Source organism: Trichomycterus rosablanca, chromosome 7 (genome assembly GCF_030014385.1).
Source record: "Trichomycterus rosablanca isolate fTriRos1 chromosome 7, fTriRos1.hap1, whole genome shotgun sequence".
Classification (NCBI taxonomy): Eukaryota; Metazoa; Chordata; class Actinopteri; order Siluriformes; family Trichomycteridae; genus Trichomycterus; species Trichomycterus rosablanca.
In genome coordinates, this window is record NC_085994.1 from 13852186 (window position 1) to 13872104 (window position 19919).

General features: G+C 41.5%; 1 protein-coding gene across 1 annotated transcript in view; it reads right to left on the bottom strand.

The window, feature by feature from the left end:
- Window positions 1-19919, bottom strand: part of abl2 (c-abl oncogene 2, non-receptor tyrosine kinase) — a 47627-nt gene that overhangs the window by 8444 nt on the left and 19264 nt on the right. Inside the window, exons 2-5 of the mRNA XM_062999035.1 lie at window positions 4309-4473; window positions 2777-3072; window positions 1328-1600; window positions 1079-1163 (exon numbers count right to left, since the gene is read on the bottom strand). Of these exons, the coding sequence (XP_062855105.1) occupies window positions 1079-1163; window positions 1328-1600; window positions 2777-3072; window positions 4309-4473 (819 nt within the window). The remainder of the gene's footprint in view (window positions 1-1078; window positions 1164-1327; window positions 1601-2776; window positions 3073-4308; window positions 4474-19919) is intronic.

Sequence of the window (19919 nt, forward strand, 5' to 3'; positions counted from 1 at the left end):
CCAACCACTTTCCAGTCTAGTCTTTTCCCACCCGGCAGACCTAACGGCCAATTTATGTCCAGCCGGTAGCAGTGCTGAGTTTCGAACTAGGGGAGTTCAAAATCCCAGCACTAGTGTGCTAGCGGATTATCACTCTGCGCCTCCTGGATGTTAAATGGGGTTCCGATCAGGGCTCTGTGCAGGCCCCTTGAGTTCCACATCACATGTTCTGAGACACATAAACTGATCAGCCATAGCAATAAACCACCTCCTTGTTTCTACACTCGCTGTCCATGTTATCAGCTCCACTTACCATATAGAAGCACTTTGTAGTTCTACAATTACTGACTGTAGTCCATCTGTTTCTCTGCATACTTTGTAAGCCCCCTTTCTTGCTGTTCTTCAATGGTCAGGACTCTCACAAGACCACTACGGAGCAGGTATTATTTGGGTGGTGGATCATTCTCAGCACTGCAGTGACACCGACATGGTGGTGGTGTGTTAGTGTGTGTTGTGCTGGTATGAGTGGATAAGACACAGCAGCGCTGATGAAGTTTTTAAACACCTCACTGTCACTGCTGGACTGAAAATAGTCCACCAACCAAAAATATATCCAGCCAACAGCGCCACGTGGGCAGCGTCCTGTGACCACTGATGAAGGTCTAGAAGACGACCAACTCAAACAGCAGCAATGGATAAGCAATCATCTCTGACTTTACGTCTACAAGGTGGACCAGCTAAGTAGGAGTGTCTAATAGAGTGGACCGTGAGTGGACAAGGTGTGTCTGATCCACTCCTACCAGCACAACACACACTAACACACCATCACCATGTCATTGTCACTGCAGTGCTGAGAATGATCCACCACCTAAATAATACCTACTCTGTAGTGGTCCTGTGGGGGTCCTGACCATTGAAGAACAGGGTGAAAGCAGGCTAAAAAAGTATGTAGAGAAACAGATGGACTACAGTCAGTAATTGTAGAACTACAAAGTGCTCCTATATGGTAAGTGGAGCTGATAAAATGGACAGTGAGTGTAGAAACAAGGAGGTGGTTTTAATGTTATGGCTGATCAGTGTATGTCTCCCTGCTACCTACCTAGTAACTGCACCAGATTGGGGTGTTTCACCTCCTTCATGACAGCAGCCTCTTTCAAAAACTCCTCCACTTCCATAGTGTCCTCCTACAATAAATATTATTATATTAATATGTATTAGTTCAACACAAACACACCAGGTTGCTTTGCAATACAAGTACAATATAACACTAACCAATTATCTAACAGTACCACATCACTGAGAACTGAACCAGAAGCGCTGACACACTAAAGTGAAGAAAATAACAAACCTTGAGTGTTTTGACTGCGACAGTGAGGTTGTATTTTTTCCAGACACCCACATAGACCTCTCCGTACTGGCCTCCGCCCAGCTTGTGCTTCATGGTGATGTCGGTGCGCTCCATCTCCCACTTGTCGTGGATGGGTGAGACGCCGTAGACAGTGGGTTTGTTGCATTTCGGTGCTGGGTAGTGCAGAGTTGTTACCAGACCATCTGCTACAGTGGAATGATGATGGACCAACTCAGCTAACGTACTGAAACGACTCTCAGAGGTAACGTATACCTGAAAGAAAAGACTTTTATTGGCTTTAATTATACAGTGGTACCTTGTAACTCAACCTCGCCTAAACTCAAAATCTTTGAAACTCAACGCCCTTCGTCGAGAAATTTGTACACTTGAACTCAAAGTTTCCCTTAAACTCAACGTGTTCAGTTTGTTTTTTTAAAATGTATTCATTTAATTTCAAATTAACAATGAACAGGGCTCGGCATAAGCGGTGCGGTAATACATAATCAAAGTGTGAATATGAGATGAATCTGCATTTGTGTGGAATAACCATCAGATTCACTCTGAAAGCTCCACATGTATCTGTGTTTAGCTAGACTTACTTCACTGTTTCACTTTTAAACTTGTGTTACAGCTCAGGGTTCTGAGAATTTGTAAGAATCAGCTTTTTATTTCAGTGTTTTTTATATTATATTTGTCTTATTTTCAGTGTGTAACTGTCAATTACAACCCCATTATTTTACATAAGCCTAAAATATGCAAGTCCATGGGACCATGGGACACATACCTGTACATCCTTACAGAAAAAAATACCTTGAAACTCAACGCCAATCCCAGAACCAATTGATGTTGAGTTTCAAGGTACCACTGTACATGCCAATATTAATATTGATAATATTGACATATTATAGTAATAGTTTAATAATTATATTGATGTTAATTTTACTGATACATGAAATAAAATTATTTATTTATTTAGATGTTTTACTATAGCTCTTATCAAATGTTTTAGTATGTGGTTTTAATATGCATTCTTTTAGTCAATTTTTAAAAGAAATTAATAACTGTTTTATTTTGGCTTGGTTAAAAATGTTTTCCATAGTTTTTGGTAGTGCTATACACTGTCTTTCTAATAAGTATTTAGGTCATTCGGTCAGTATATGTTTGATAGAAATGGGTATTTGGCAAATATCACAAAGTGGATACAAGATACGAGTGTGTTAAATGTGTGTAAAATAAAATTAATATTGTTATTAATATAAATTTTACTGATGCATAGGCCAAAATCCCAGCCAGCATGTTCCTGTCCTTTAAATTTCAATTTAAATCAAGCAAGTAGCAAGACACTTGTTGGACATCCCGTCACACACGTTTGGCCGTAAGTATAAGCTATACCCCAGATCCAGAGGTCCTTGACATTGACAAAGTGCAGACAGAAGCTGAAGATCTCACCTTGCCATCTGATGCTGTGTTGATGCGATAGTGGTAGACACGTCCTTCGTAGCGCAGAGAGATGGAGAGCTGACCTGGGCTACTCTCACTCTCCCTGACCAGGAAGCTGCCGTTAATGAGGCTGCTGAGCAAATACTCGGCTGCGCTGCGGGACACGGGGCCATGATACCAGCTGTGCTTCTCCAGACTGTTCACTGGTGTAATGTAGTTACTGGGAACCCAGCCCTGACCATTCTTCGAGCGAACCTCGCTCCACTCGCCATTCTGGTTATAGCCCAGCACCCGGAGCTTCTCTCCTAAAGGAGAGACAGACTGGAGTCAATGCACTGAATCCCTTACAGTATGTGTGGCTTCTATTATATATATACACATATATACACTGATCAGCCATAACATTAAAACCACCTCCTTTTTTCTACACTCACTGTTCATTTTATCAGCTCCACTTACCATATAGAAGCACTTTGTAGTTCTACAATTACTAAATGTAGTCCATCTGTTTCTCTGCATGCTTTGTTAGCCCCCTTTCATGCTGTTCTTCAATGGTCAGGACCCCCACAGGACCACTACAGAGCAGGTATTATTTAGGTGGTGGATCATTCTCAGCACTGCAGTGACACTGACATGGTGGTGGTGTGTTAGTGTGTGTTGTGCTGGTATGAGTGGATCAGACACAGCAATGCTGATGGAGTTTTTAAACACCTCACTGTCACTGCTGGACTGAGAATAGTCCACCAACCAAAAAAACATCCAGCCAACAGCGCCGCGTGGGCAGTGTGACCACTGATGAAGGTCTAGAAGATGACCAACTCAAACAGCAGCAATAGATGAGCGATCGTCTCTGACTTTACATCTACAAGGTGGACCAACTAGGTAGGAGTGTCTAATAGAGTGGACAGTGAGTGGACACGGTCTTTAAAAACTCCAGCAGCGCTGCTGTGTCTGATCCACTCATACCAGCACAACACACACTAACACACCACCACCATGTCGGTGTCACTGCAGTGCTGAGAATGATCCACCACCTAAATAATACCTGCTCTGTAGTGGTCCTGTGGGGGTCCTGACCATTGAAGAACAGCATGAAAGCGGGCTAACAAAGCATGCAGAGAAACAGATGGACTACAGTCAGTAGTTGTAGAACTACAAAGTGCTCCTATATGGTAAGTGGAGCTGATAAAATGGACAGTGAGTGTTGAAACAAAGAGGTGGTTTTAATGTTATGGCTGATCAGTGTGTGTATATATCACCATACTAGTCAATCATGTCTGTGTATATGCCCGGCCAGCTGATAGCGCAGCTGAGCGATCTGTTATGCTAGCCCACCACCTCTGGTTTGAATTTCAACAGTGATGGGCTAGCACAATAGCCTACCGCTCCACCTAAACACCCATCAATTAATTATTCATTATAAAATTGATTTCACATTCTCAATGCTATCACACAATAAATCAGTCTGGTATGGATCAAAGAGAGCGAGTTTGGATTCAAAACAATGCGGTCCCTAGGCAACTCCTTTTACATCATCGTACCTTTCGTAATGCTCAGAGTGTTGTCACCGCTGGCCACGAAGTCGTAAAGTGCAACAAAGAGGTTGGGATCGCTTTCAGCAGCACCCAAAAGGTTCTCCTTCGAGCTCCAACGCCCCGCTTCTGTCAGAGCTGATGAGTCGAGTCCAAACGGCCTGTGAAGGGCTTCTGTAGCAGAAAGAAGAAAAGAAAAAATGTGTCAAAAAGGAAAAATAATCTTCATAGAAAAATACTGGATAAAGAGAAGAAGGAGACGGGAACGTCAGGATCAGACGTCAAACAAGCCAATCCCTTTGGGAAGGGCTTAAAGAGGACTGAGTCACAAAGATGAAGCAAGGAAAAAAGGGATTAAGAATTACTGAGTGAGAATAGATGCAGGAGAAACAACACAAGGGTAAAGAATTGAAGTAAAAAACATAGACAGTAAAAGTAAGGAAGCATTACATTAACAACTTTAACAGGATTAAATAAACACCATTCATAATATCCACACATATTAACCAAGGACAAGACCTAAAACCAACAACAAACTCTAAACACTAAAAAACACTCTCATTTGGTTACAAACAACCTCACAAACTAATGTAACAAGATAAAACTCCATTCCAATCCATCTCTTTGTCTAGGTGCATCCAGACAGCAACTATATGACCTATAAGATCTCCAGTACCTGGGAAACTGTAGCTACCACCATCCAGGGGTCTTAACCTGTTCCTCTCTTCCTCAAAGCTGCTGCTGGACTGGAGAGTGCGCAATGGCATCATGTGCCAGTTCACTCCAAATCAAAGGAAAAAAGATCACACATATGACTTTTACATACAGCCGGAACGGAGCAGCGGAATACGAGTCAGGGTTTTTGTTCAGGGCTGGTTTATATGAAGCTAGGAGGAGGAGCAAAGCAAAAAAAAATACTGTGGTGGAGCTTTCATACCCTCCAGCATGACTATGCCTAGGCGTTATTGCTTCACGACTGTCTGCCAGGCTCTCGCAACATGCCAAAAATGCCTATATACACGCACTGGTCATGCCCAGACAGCGGCCTTAAAATCATCAGCAGCCTTGGTGAAAGAAGAGGTGCGTAAAGAGAAGGTGCAGGGTGGAATAAAGAAACATAGCGACGTTTTTAGCTGCTTTAGACTTGCATCTTGTACATTTTGTCTAACCGATTAATAGTGTAACCGAGCGTCTTTATCAGGAGCAAAATACTTTACCAGTTTGTTCTTTTGAGGCACAGCACAGAGATGATCATGTGTGTGGAGATGCACACTTTTCCATTGATTATGGAATCCTCAAAGGGACAAAATGCACTCAATTCGTAAACACATATTGAAACAGAACAGTCTGTTACACTAATGTAATTGCCATGTAATCGCTAGGACCACCTCATGTTGCATATTGTGCCTTATATTTCATATTACGCAAATAAAAAATGTTAAAAAATGAATTAGGCCGCTCAGGTGGCGCAGCGGTAAAGTACGCTAGCGCACCAGAGTTGGGGTTTCGAATACATCGTATCGAATCTCAGCTCCGCCTTCCGACTGGGTTGGGTGGTTGCATGAACAACGGCTGGCTGTTGTTCAGGGTTAGGGGTAAAAAGTCGGATCATAGGTCCTCATAACTGGTGCAACTGCGGCCCCTGCTGGCTGACTGATGGCGCCTGCACAGGCCTGAGGAATAATGCTGATGGGGGTGTGGCCCTCCGTACACAGTGCTCGTCGATGTATGAACTTGACTCGTGCAGGTGAGAAATGCAGTCTGTACTGACTGTATGTACAGTATGTCAGTTGAGAGGCGTCCTCAGTCAGCGGTGAAGGGTCAAATCAGTATAGAGGACGCATTCAGGGTGTAGGTGGTGCAGTGCGTAGGTGGCGCAGTGGGATCCGAGGTTCTAAACTCCTCGGCTCGAAACTCGGCATTGCCACGGGTTGGCTGGGCGCCATCTAGCGGACATAATTGGCAGTGCCTGCAGGGAGGGATGACCGGAATATGTGGGCGGGGTCTTCAAATGCTGTGTAAGGACCCTGATTATCGGGGTGCAGAGACGCCTGTGCAGAGTGCATGGGTGGAAAAGGATTCCGTTGAGGGCTGCGTGTGGGTCGAAGAAGACGTGAGCAGCAATATACCCTCCTCAACTGCAAAAGAAATTGGGGAACCCCTCCCCAGCAGCGTAAGACAAATTGACTACACTACATTGAGAGAAAAAAAAACCTAAAATATATAAAAACTTATAACATTGGCAAACAGTACAGTGTCAGTGGACTAGGAACATTAGCTGCTATGGCTAGTAGCACCCTTCAAATTGATCTTAAGCTTTTTATGCTTTGTTTAACATTTTCTCATATTTTTCTCCTCAAATAAAGGCGTCTACACATTAATGATTGGCTGAGGAGGAAAAAATAAAGAGGGTTGCGTCAGGAAGGACATCCAGTGTAAAACTGTGCTGTCATGTATGCAAACCAGAATGATCTGCTGTTGCAACCTCTGAATACAGGAACTGCCAAAAGCCATTATTCCAGGAGCAACTAAAAAATGCCTTTGTTGTCTTATACACACACACACACACACAAGTGCACATTAGAGCAAAATCTTAAGTTTCTTAAGTTCAAAAACAGGGACTAGAACACAAATTCCATTATACAACACTGAGACTTAAACACTCGAACTCTCAGATTGACAGTCCAGAGCCCTAAACATCGAGCCACCACTGTCTCTGAGGAGGTATTGTCTCTGTGATGTATAGGGGTGCAGAATTCTGCGTCACACTGGTGTTGTGATGAACACACACTTTATTGAACTGGTAATTGAAACTGAGGGTTTTAAATTCTACAGAGTCAGATTTTAGCACAACACAACTATGTCCATGAGTCTGCAGTTCCTCTATAATTCAACCATTAAACATTAGCAGGAAATCTATTTCATTTACCCTTTTTACTTGCAGTTTTGAACAAACAAGTGTTTATTCACTAGCTAAAGATTAACTGGTCATTAACCGACCTAAAGTAATCATTTTCTGCTAGACAGCTTTCAGACACAAGTTCCACACATCTCTAACAGCATGCTGCTTAGCTTGAATGGCAAACCAATGCTCACCACACCTTTGTCCCGGAGCAGCACATAATGCAGTCCACTACCCTTCACCTGGCTCAACCACAGCTCCCAGTACATGGTCCAGGTAAACTCCTCCAAACCAGTCCCAAAAACAGCAAACAGACAGTTGGTGAACACAGAGCCCTCTCAGAGAAATGAGAAACGTCCGACCCTACTGTTCTCTGAGGCTTTTTAGACAGCCTGTAGACTCCAGTTTGGTGTTTGATGTGACTCAGACCTCAGAGTTTCCAAGACGGCTCCTGGAAAGCTAAAGCATGAGGATCAAGCTCTACATGGTGGCTGAGCCCGAGCAGAAACGCACACACGTGCCAGCCGGCATGGTGTGTAGTAGATGAAGAACTGAGCACATATGGACAGTCTTGTTGGAAATCTCAAGAGGAAAAATGTGCGCTTGGAGGGGAGTGTGTTTCAGGACAGTGGGGGTGGACAGTCCTGACAGATGCCTACATTTTACTCCATATAGTATGCCAACTGTTATAAACCTTTACCATTTCCACACATCTTAAACAGTAACATTCATCAGAAGTGCCTCAGAAATCATTTCTGAACTTTTTTTTTCTTTATGGTTTATCAGAACAGTAGAAGATTGACTGAAAGGAGTAGGCATTAATGACACAGTAGTAAATAGCCAAAGTATGTTTGGCCCTTTTAACAATTACGTCAGCATGTTTATAAAATTAAAAGGATGTAAGTATTCTATGCAGGATCGAATCTCACCCTTTGAACAGTGTTGAGCAAAGTAAAGTAAAGCTGCTCTACAAAAAATACAATAAAAACAATAACTTCATTAGAAACCCCCTGATTACAGAAGTTTAAAAATGTGGATCTAACCACAAAGGCAAAATGTAATGATATGCATCCATGTCCGTATAAAATAAAAATGATGCAGAATTTATCCTTCAACCTGCGTCTCACTAGCCAAAATAAAATTAAATAAAATAGACCCTTATTAGGATGAAGTGGAGGTAAAACATGAAAATAAAATGTGTGTTCGTGTGCTGAGACATTTATTATAAAACGGATAGTTCCGGTCCTAAAATCTGATTGGCTGAGCCGCGTTCGAAGCCGTTGTAAAATCCCCGATAAACTCACACCTATGACCACCTCACATCATTCCATATTAATACGCCAATGAATAGAAAAAGTTAATGTTATTTTCGCCCTCATGTTGCCTAGCAACACTGTTAATCGAACTATTTTGCGTCGCGGAAGAATGCTTTATTGTAAGTTTATACACAATAAATACATTTATGAATTAAACATTGTTGTATTTATTATATTTTATGTTGACCGCCGTTTTATAAAAGCAATAAGCCACTCGAGACCGTGCATTACTGTTAAGATTTTAGCACGGGGAAAGAAGTTTTAGGCACTCCGCTTCGCGTCATGCCAAAAACGTCATCCCCGTGCTAAAATCACAGTAATGCACGGCCTCTCGTGGCTTATTGCTTTAATAATTTCTCGGACGCTTGTCATTTCTTTTATGTGGAAAATAAATAAAGCAGTTTTATACAGGCTTTCCTTTCAATGTACCTTGCAGTGGTGGAAGGACCTGCTGGTAATGTCCTGGTACCAAATTTCCTGCAGAGTCTATGTCTCGGCCAGTCAAAGCTGCTTTCACTGCATATTAGGAGGAAGGTCCAAATGCTTTCACTCATGAGTGTACCATGAGAGACCAACGTACCAGAAATGGTTTACTATTTCTTATATTATCTTAGTCACTTTTTCCAAACCACAGGACTGTCTGAAAACCTAGTGAGCTGCCTACTGCCTACCTAGGCAACTGTCTAAGTAGAGAGGGTTCCGAAAAAGATATCGAACTTATAAGGCAGATTATTTGGATGCACTACTTAGACAGCAGTTTTGGTGATTACGTCAGTGCAGTTTTTGCTTACTAAGCTAATACAGTTTGTCACGGGCCGTTGGGCTGAGGCGACACAACCCGCTAGCGTGCCAGCTAACATCTCCCCCTGCGTACCAAAAACGGTCACATTGGGTGTGTTCGAAAACCTAGTGAGCTGCCTTGCTGTCTTACTGCCTACATAGGCAGCTGCCTAAGTAGAGAGGATTCTAATAAGTCATCGACTTGTAAGTCAAGTTATTCGAACGCGCTACTTAGACAGCGATTCCATCAGTTTTCACTAACTAAGCTAACACAGTTAGCCTCATGCCTTCAAACTAGAGATGGACCGATCGGGGTTTTTGGCACCGATTCCGATCTCCTTTCAGGGACATCGGCCGATAGCCGATTCCGATCGGGGGGGGGTTGATTAGCAGTAAATAAACTTAAAAAGAGCCTCACAGTAAAGATAAACCGGAGCAGCGCGCGTGTGTGTGCGTGTGTGTGTGTTTGTGCCTTTAGAAGAGACGCAGTTACAGAGTTACAGAGACGCAGAGTTCACAGTATCGCTATAAGTGATTCATTGATTCATGAGTTGATTCGTTTTTATGTGAAGCGTAAGTTTCTCTTCTCAGTTATCTCTCCGTGTTTACTGTTATTAATTGTCGTGGTTTTAAATAAACACCAGCTACTACAGAACATTTTGTGTGACTCTCTTACATTAAAAAGCTTCATTAAACTGCTATTACCACAGATCTGTAACCGAGTCAGACTCGTTCCGTCTAAGGAGCTAAAAGTTCAGCAGATGATCCTGAACTAACGAATTTGGTAATGAATAAACTTTTGCCTCTGATTGGCTCTGTAACCTCTTCTGTTCTCATCTACATCACAAGTAAGAACCGCTTACGATTTACCAAAGTGAACCAGGAGTTTATATAACGTGCTGATAGAATCGACTCAGATGTGACCGGGTTGAATTATCTTTTTAAAGTAAATATTACAATCAGCAAAATTACATCGTAAGAGCTTTCACGATGGTTTCTGTACGATTGTTGATGAATGGTGATGTGATGGTTGGCGCGTCGTAGCTCAAAGTCTGGATCAATCCACTGAGCTGTTAACTTAACATGGTCTTTATATATCACACGATCGGATCGGCTACTTTTAGGAAATATCGCCGATCGCATATTTTGATTAAAAATCGGCCGATACCGATTCGTAGCCGATCGATCGTCCCATCTCTACTTCAAACCAATGGGATGGGGTGGCACAACATGTACCGAAAACGGTTAAATTCGCTGACAAGTCTGAATTTGCAAATAAATGACACTTGTGCAAGTTTATACAAATTAAAAATCAATAATAATTTATTTACGTTTCAAAATAACTCGTTTCTTAGCACCGCAGAATCGAACGGTCACTCATTTTTGAGTCAAAATACCGTTTAAATTTAAGATACCTTACTAGTGAGGATATTAAGGCATCTAGGATTTCAAACAGCCTACTTCTCAGGAGCGCGCATAGGATGGCGTAAAATGCTGTCTATGTAGAGAGCTCACTAGGTTTTCGAACACACCCTATGTCACTGACAAGCCCAAATTTGCAAATAAATAACATGAGCACCTTTATACAAATTAAAAATCAATGAGAATTTATTTACACTTGAAATTTTTGGTAAGAAAAGTTGCTGCACTGAATGCTGGGATTGCCTTCACTGCCAAGGTAGCATCGAATGCTGCCTCGTTATTCAATCAGATTCTCACTTAGAAATAGGGCGTTTCAGTAGGCCGCCTTTTAAGATATCTAAGAATTTAGACATTCTTCTTTTAGGGAGCACGCATAGAATAATGTAAAATGCTGTCTATGTATAGATCTCAGTAAGTTTTAGACAGATCCCACATCTCCTTCCCTTTTTAAAGCAGCAAACCAGCTTCAAGATTTGGAATTGATAAAAAGTGAAAAAATGAGAGAGAATAAATGAATGTATTAGTATTTTGGTTTCTAATTTAGCCAACCCCTCTCTTATTAAAGCATGTATTCCACATATCATCTGGTTCAATACATTTATCAGAACAGGATATTTAATTATTAACACAGGCTGAGGCTTGCAAACCTAAAAGAGGCCACCATTTGGAAGGGAAAACCTCTTGAGGAACCCAAATGGAAAACAATCAGTAACTCTGCATGCTAAGTGCTTCTTCAATCCAATAAGGGAAGACAATAAGCATGTGGAAAAAAAAGAACTAATGGACTAATAAAGAATAAGAGCTGATGGCGTCGTATCTAACAGCACCACAGAGCAAGAACCCAAAACCCTGTGGGGATAAGGAGCCAACAGCCACTACGGCGTACTAAAATGTATTTATTTATTTATACGTTTATTAAGGTCACACTTTGGTTACGTTCATGACAGAACAGGTAGTTACACGTTACACAAGATTCATCAGTTCAAGTTTAATATCAAACACAGTCATGGACAATTTTGTATCTCCAATTCACCTCACTTGCATGTCTTTGGACTGTGGGAGGAAACCGGAGCTCCCGAAGGAACCCCACGCAGACACGTGAAGAACATGCAAACTCCACACAGAAAGGACCAAAATGACATTCATATGCCCTGATAATCAATCTCGTTTGACATGACTGACAAGGCAGACCTGTCCAGCATGGGCGTGACCTGACGTGTGCTTGTGTGTGTGCTGAACGACGGTGCTGTGTGTGTACACAGCGGAGGGATGCGGTTCACGACAGCTGGGTAGAAAGCGTGAGGGGGATGAGTGTTAAGCTGAATGGGGACATTGATCCCCATGCTGATCCGAGCCCGGCACACAGCTGTTGGGGTTAGGACAGCTGAAGCAGTACATCTACGAATTCTTTGGAAGCTGGCATGCTGCGGGTGTAGCGGTTGGGAAAAATTCCTGGTGTGATTTGGTACCATACAGCAGGGTTTCAATGAAATGAAAAACAACATTCTTATATTCACAGCTGAAGCAAATTTTCATCACTTGTGTGCTTGTCTTAATTTCCTTCTCCCTCTCTTTGCTCTAGTCATTCCCTCCTGATTCCCTCCTGCTGGACTAATGCCCCTAGGATCGTCCTCCGAACAGGCCGGATGCCTCCTCCGACACACACACACACACACACACACAGTCGCTGGCTGGATCTTTTCATCTGCCCCTAATGGAGTCTCAGATAGAAGACAGACATGCTACGTTCTCCAGATCATCCTTTGCTGATGCAGGCTCCTGTGTCTCACAGCAGAGGCTGAAACTGTACTCCCTCTCAGACAAAAGGAACAACTGGCTGTGTCTAAGACAGAGAGGTCAATAATATATCACTGTGATAATAATTCATCACTGCTGCTGGTCGGTCTACGTGCCTGCATTATGGCTGAATGATAAAAAAAAATAGCATGGCGTTTCTCTGTGTACAATACCAGCTCCCGGTGAGACTTCAGCTCAGGCAAGTGAAAAGAAGTGGTAAACGACTGATCACATATAAAGGCGCACGCAGCAAAGGAAGTTATAGTTGAGGAATTGGAAACAAGTCATGGGGGGTGGGGGAAAAAAGTGATACTTGCACACAAGAACAGGATCATTACTGGCAAAAAAGTACCAAAACCATGACATCATTTCATGTCTTTTAACTGCTATACTTAAGAAGCCTCAATTTAGCAGATGCGATTTTATTACCAAGCTATGAATCAGAAGTATTGATCAAACAATATTTAACGTTGTGTGATGTCAGTGCTACAGTAAAACCACATCCTTTTTAATTAGTTCCAGTTTTTGGTCTTTTTTTTAAACAAACATTTAAGTATTTTAAGCAGTAAAACAATTGTGTTTCAAACAATACATCTGTTGGCAGTTTTACATGCCCACAATGATACAACACAACAAGGACTTTCCCTGTTTTGCCCCCTAGTGGTCAATACACAGTCATGACTTCTATATACATTTATACATTATATCCAATATATACACTGATCAGCCATAACATTAAAACCACCTCCTTGTTTCTACACTCACTGTCCATGCTATCAGCTTCACTTACCATATAGAAGCACTGTAGTTCTACAATTACTGACTGCATGCTTTTTTAGCCCCCTTTCATGCTGTTCTTCAATGGCCAGGACCCCCAGAGGACCACTACAGAGCAGGTATTATTTAGGTGGTGGATCATTCTCAGCACTGCAGTGACACTGACATGGTGGTGGTGCGTTAGTGAGAATAGTCCACCAACCAAAAATATCCAGCCAACAGCGCCCCGTGGGCAGCGTCCTGTGACCACTGATGAAGGTCTAGAAGATGACCAACTCAAACAGCAGCAATAGATGAGCGATCGTCTCTGACTTTACATCTACAGGGTGGACCAACTAGGTAGGAGTGTCTAATAAAGTGGACAGTGAGTGGACACGGTATTTAAAAACCACCACCTAAATAATACCTACTCTGTAGTGGTCCTGTGGGGGGTCCTCACCATTGAAGAACAGGGCTAACAAAGCATGCAGAGAAACAGATGGACTACAGTCAGTAATTGTAGAACTACAAAGTGCTTCTATATGGTAAGTGGGGCTGATAAAATGAACAGTGAGTGTAGAAACAAGGAGGTGGTTTTAATGTTATGGCTGATCAGTGTATATACATATTCATATGTATGTATGTGTGTATATGCATCCATTTATTCATCCATTTTATTGCTACTTTATGTTGATCAATTTTCAAAGTTTATTTACTGCTGCAGAGTCAGATAACGATTAATTATTTAAACTGACAATTGGCCAGTTTCCCTAGAAATTTGACGTGTTGCCCGATGGGTCTGAGATTTGTCCTTTGGGCTCAGAATCAGTTCTTGAAGTATGCATATGTTTTTCGGTCAACCACTTTACTTTTGTCTTTTGTAGCTACCAGTTTCACAAATCTTACTTAACAGATCTTTTCAGTTTTCCACTTGAAATTTAAGTAATCTCATACAGTTTCAAACCTTTAGGCAGATACAAGTAATTGTATTAAGTAATTAAAATTTTGTCCTCAGGGGTAAAAAACATTTTTAGATTTTTAAATATAAATTTTGAAACCATATTGTAATTTTGTGTTACGGAAACACAAATGCTTGTCATGCTAACCAAGATTTGAAATAAGTAAAATGCCATTGCTGTGTCCAACTGTAAAAGAATTTTGAAAGTTGATCAACCTTCGCCAACTATGGGCAAAGGTACAGAGGCCCCTATTTTGACTCATTGTGTGTTTGGGAAATGAGAAAAGCAGACAGGCGACTCCAAAAAGAGTGACCAATAAACAGGAGGTGTTTAATAAACAAATTTCATAATTCAACACATATCATCATACCAGCCAGATGATGTAAAACATTTCCAGCACAGATAAAAGAAAACTGGTTACAGTCCATTATGAGCAACCTGGGCAGAAAAGGGAAATCAGCCAGTCAGCTTACAGTCACGAATGAATGTGAGACGTGTTTCTCAACAGCCCACCACCTACATCACTGACATGTTCCTGCAAGTCAGAGAGGCAGGGGGTTTCAGGGGAAAATGGAAGCTTTAACAACAAGGGAGTTTCGTTTGGTGTGCTGGAGGTTAATCCATGTGAGTGTTAAACATTATTCTGGCCGCTCAGGTGGCGCAGCGGTAAAAAGAAACGCGCTGCAACCAGGGCTGGATTCTGAGAAGCGTCATATCGAATCCAGCCTTGCTTTACCGGTTCGAAGCCGAGTGGCTATATGAGCAACGATTGGCCGGTTGCTCATGTGGGGGGTGGGACAAAGAACCGGATGTGGGTCTCTCTCTGTCAGAATGCGATTGCGTTCTCTGCCGGCTGATTGGAGGCGCTTACACAGAGATGGGAGAGGGTGCCCTTAGGGTGTGTCTCTCCGCATGCAACGCTAGGTGGCGCCAAACTCGTCAATGTGTGGGTGGCAAAGATGCATCTGGCTGCTGCTCGTGTTTCGGAGGGGATACGGGTTAGCTTCAATCACCTCCGTCAGGGCAGGGTTTGGCATAGACAGAGAGGAAGCACGATGCTAATTGAACAATTGGATGCGCAAAAAAAGGGGAGAAAAAGGGGTAAAAATTTAAAATACTAAAAATAAAAAATAAAAAAATAAAAAAACAACATTATTCTAATACAGGGGTGGGCAATTAAATTTTCCAAGGGGCCACATGAGAAACTGGGACTGTTGTGGAGGGCCGGACCAATAGGGTGAACTTAATTCTGCTCAATATTAATTGTATCTCTTTATAAAAAGCAGTAAATCGTAAAATTTTGAAGCTGTTACTGGATGAATAGATGTAACAAATCAGTCATTGAAAATGAGAAGCATGCAGAGTAAAAACATAAACATTTACTATTTATTAATTGTGAATTTTTTAATATATATTCATATTTTTGTTATGCATTTTCTCCCCTTTTTCTCACAAGTTTTTCTTTTTATCACATTATGCTTCTTCTCCACTGATGCCGATCCCCGCCCCAATTGAGGAAACCTAGACTGACACACGCCCCCTCCGACAAGTGTGCAGTAGCCGACTGCATCTTTTCACCTGCACGAGGCGAGTTCATATGCAGATCAAGGCATTATTCCTCGACTCTGTGCAGACGCCAATCAATCAGCCAGCAGAGGTCATAATTGCATCAGTAATGAGGTCCCTAGCCGGCTCCCTAGCAGCCAATCGTTGTTCATGTAGGCGCCTGGCCCAGTCAGATGGCAGAGCTGAGTTTTGAACTGATGAGTTCGAAATGTCAGCTCTGGTGTGCTAGTGTGTTTTACCGCTGCGCCACCTGAGCGCCTCCAATGGGAATGTTGTTAAATTAACTTTACACAAAGTCATATTGCTATTTAGTTTGGAGTCTAATTACATCATTTGTTGTTTTTCAGTCATTTGTTCTGATATTTTTTGTGATTTTTTTTTTTATCACAAAGCTGGTCCGGACTGCTCCAGTCCTGGATGTGTAAAACTTATTTTGTAAAAAAGCTCTTGTTGCTTATGCAGTTTAGCTAGCAAAGCTTCAGATGTGACCGTTCTGCATCGTTCAAGTTCTTGTTTTTCTCTGTGTTTAGTACCATAATCGTGATTTAAATTATAATCCTTAAACACAGCGGTCTGTTCTCCATAAACTAAACACAGGGCTTTACATCTGACTTCAGTAAATAAATACTTAGACGTCCGTGTCTTGTTTCAAACTCTACCGTCTCTATCAATAGCAATCTCAGTTCTGTTCGCTGGCACATCACTGTAAAGCTGGATTACACACACACACACACACACACACGTAAATTGAGTAAACTTACATAAACTAAAAAAACAGCAGCCCGTTTAAATAAAAAAACAATGTTTTTGGGCCGGATGGGAACAGCCAAAAGGCCGGATGTGGCCCGGATGTGGCCCTGGGTCCTTCCAATACCCAGATGTGTTCTAATAGAAACTTGACTGCATGCATGTAACACTAATATACTGTATACATTCAGGTAAAGTCAGAGATGAGGAAGGCGGCGGTTCCAGTCTGAAAAACACTGAAGGCATGCTGAAGCACGGCATGATAGCAAGCAAACATCCTGTCCGAAGTCCTTATCGGAACCTGTGCTCCACGACACGCCAGACACGCAGCTACAACTATCACAATGCTGCCGGCCTATATTTAGCTCCGGCATAATACAAAACAATCTGCACAGAAATACCATCTGGATGACCGGACCGCACACTGAGCAGACTGAAGGAAGCGCAGAACAATGATACCCTCACACAATAGTGCTGTCTGATCAACAGGAACAAAAGGGTTTATCTACTCGAGTAAACACAGCCACTTCAGCCCCTTCAATAAGAAAAATGAGCTAGTAATATGGAAATCTAGTTTTAAAGTAGGCTGGGCGATATTGCAAAAAAAATAAATCTTAATTATTTATTAACGATTCTTGATTCAAAATTTTTTCTGTTTGTTCTTGTACAATACCATTGAAAAAAAAGAATTTATTTTTTGCATTTAAATTTAAAAGACTGCAGAAGCACAAAAATAGTAACAGCACCACCTAAGTTATTAAATTGTGCAAATAATGGTTACTTTTAAATATCATTTCAAGGGACTCAAACTGTGGAAGCACACACATTTTTTTAACAAAAATAACAATAATTAAAACAAAATAAAAATCTTAATTAGCTATATCCTTTTTAAGATTAGCTCACTTTAAATAATGGGCAAGCATAACCTCCTTATATTAATATTACCCTGGGTGTGTTCGAAAACCTAGTGAGCTGCTGTAAAGTACAGAGGATTCTAATACGACGAAGCTAACACATTTAGCATCATGCAATTGAAACCAATGGGATGAGGTGGCACAACGCGCTAGCATGTCAACTAACATCTCCCTCCGTGTCATAAAATGGTTAAATTGTCACTGACGAGGCCGAATTTGCAAATAAATGACACTTGACACAGTTTATACAAATTACAAATCAATGATAATTTATTCACGTTTGAAAATAACTCTTCTTTGCCCCGCATCGTCCACCATAGTTGTTATTTTTTTGTGAGAAAAGTCGTGCCGCACTGAATGTTGGAATTGCCTTCATTGCTAAGGAAGCATCGGATGCTCCCTCGTCACTGAAAACGGTAAAATGCTGTCTATGTAGAGGGCGCACTAAGTTTTCAAACAGATCGGCAAAACGAGACACACGAACAGAAGAGTTTAAATTAAGATTCACTGAATCGAACACAGCTGAAATGAATCAAAACTCCGGAGCCGATGAGCGCGATCAGGATGGGCTGACCGGGGACATGTGATAATCACGCGACAGTCCGTGGGAGCATGGGAATTGTAGTCTATATTGTTAGAAGCAGATCTTAAGACCTCCATCCACCCCCCAGAGTCACAAGAGGACAAAATCAAAGCTGAGCTGAGTGATTACTTGATGTCCCCCAGTGTAGATACTGATACAGACTCACTTATATGGTGGAAACAGTAAACAGGCTTGTGTTCCTTTTAAAAAACCTGTAAAGAACGTATGTGGTTTTGCACTTTTCTTAATGTAAGAAGGTTCTGCTGCACAATATTTAAAATAAGAGTTGTTTGTGAGTTATTCTTATAAAGGATATAGCTAATTAAGTCTATTTAATTAAATGCCTATTTTGTTTTAATTATTGTTAATTATTGTTATACAGTTATTGTTATAAAGTTTGAGTTTCTTGAAAGGATAATTAAAGGTGGTGCTGTCTTTTAAATTAAAATGTAAAAAAAAAAAAGAAATTTGATTTTTTTTTCAATTGCATTATACAAGAACAAAAAAAATCGAAATCGTAATCGAGAATCGGTAATAATTTAAAAATAATCGAGATTTTTTTTTTGTGTTGCAAAATCGCCCAGCCCTAATTCGAATTACCCGAATTAATCAGGAAAATCGTCCAGCACTAAATTAAAGCCACTGTGACACTAAATACTTGGTGTTTGTAGACAGAACATTGTACAGCTAAAAAAGAAAGTTGGAATAGATATGGAAAAAAAGCGTAACTGTGGAGCATTTAGCCAAAACTAACATGAAACGTTACGGCTAAGTTGCTGATAGGCAATAGAAAAATATGCTTTTGCTTTGTAAATGCAAATGTGTAAATTACACTAGCCCACCACCGCTGGAATAAAGGGTTCTAGTACCCAGCAGAGTCGGTGAAGCATCTGAATACAGAAACGATCGGCTATGTGTTTGAAACCCTGTGATTGATTGGCATCACGTCCAAGGTGTTACTGTGTTACAATTTTAAGTTTCCTCAACCTGGAAGCGCTTGTCGTGTCTTCGTAGCTCTTCAATATGAATCAATTCACTCTTAACTTAACAAAATGCTGACTATTGGCAGAGCGTTCCTCTACAAACTAACACTGACACTAAAGTCCATATTGTCAATCAGGTTTATTATGTAAGCGTAGTGATCGGTGGCACAGCCAGCAGAAAGCAGTTTTGCCGTGTATCATGTGAAAGCCCCCTTATGCAACAATTAAGTAGTGTGATGTCACCGTCTATGGTATGTGAATTCCGATTATGACAGTCATTCATCAGACTGTTTACAACAGATGGGAAGCACCAGAGCACTAGAATAAAGGACTGCTGCATCACATCCTGGCAAAGCTCGCTAAGAGGTTTGCTAAGAGGTTTGATGGTCAGGGTGGCATCCAGTACCCATTCATTTGTCAAGCAAGCTATAAAGTTATGCACTGGGGTATAGTGGGCAAATGTGCCTGAAGTCATTTTCCTTATGCAGTCTGTCTGTTTGGCCTAAAGTACACACATCACAAGGGGATCTAATGAGTAGCCCTACATGTTCCCACTCTCAGCGTAATGGACTCCCAGAACAACCTCTTTTCCAGCCTGTTAACCATAAAGCCAACAGGGTTCAATTAATATTCCATTATTTGTCAGCATATTTTGATGTACTCATTTTTCAAGTGCATTTTTGAGAGGAGTCAGTAAGTTTATGTGGTGTAATGGTAGGAGCCACGCTGCCGGTAATGGTGGTGTCTGGGTTCCAGGGGTTCAAAGCCTGGGTTGGGCTCACAAATACAGAAGGCACATGGCAATATGTGAACCTTGCTATTGGTGAGGACACATATCAGTGCACCCTAGTGCCAGTCCAAGCTTGGATAATTAGGAGGGTTCCGACAAGAATGG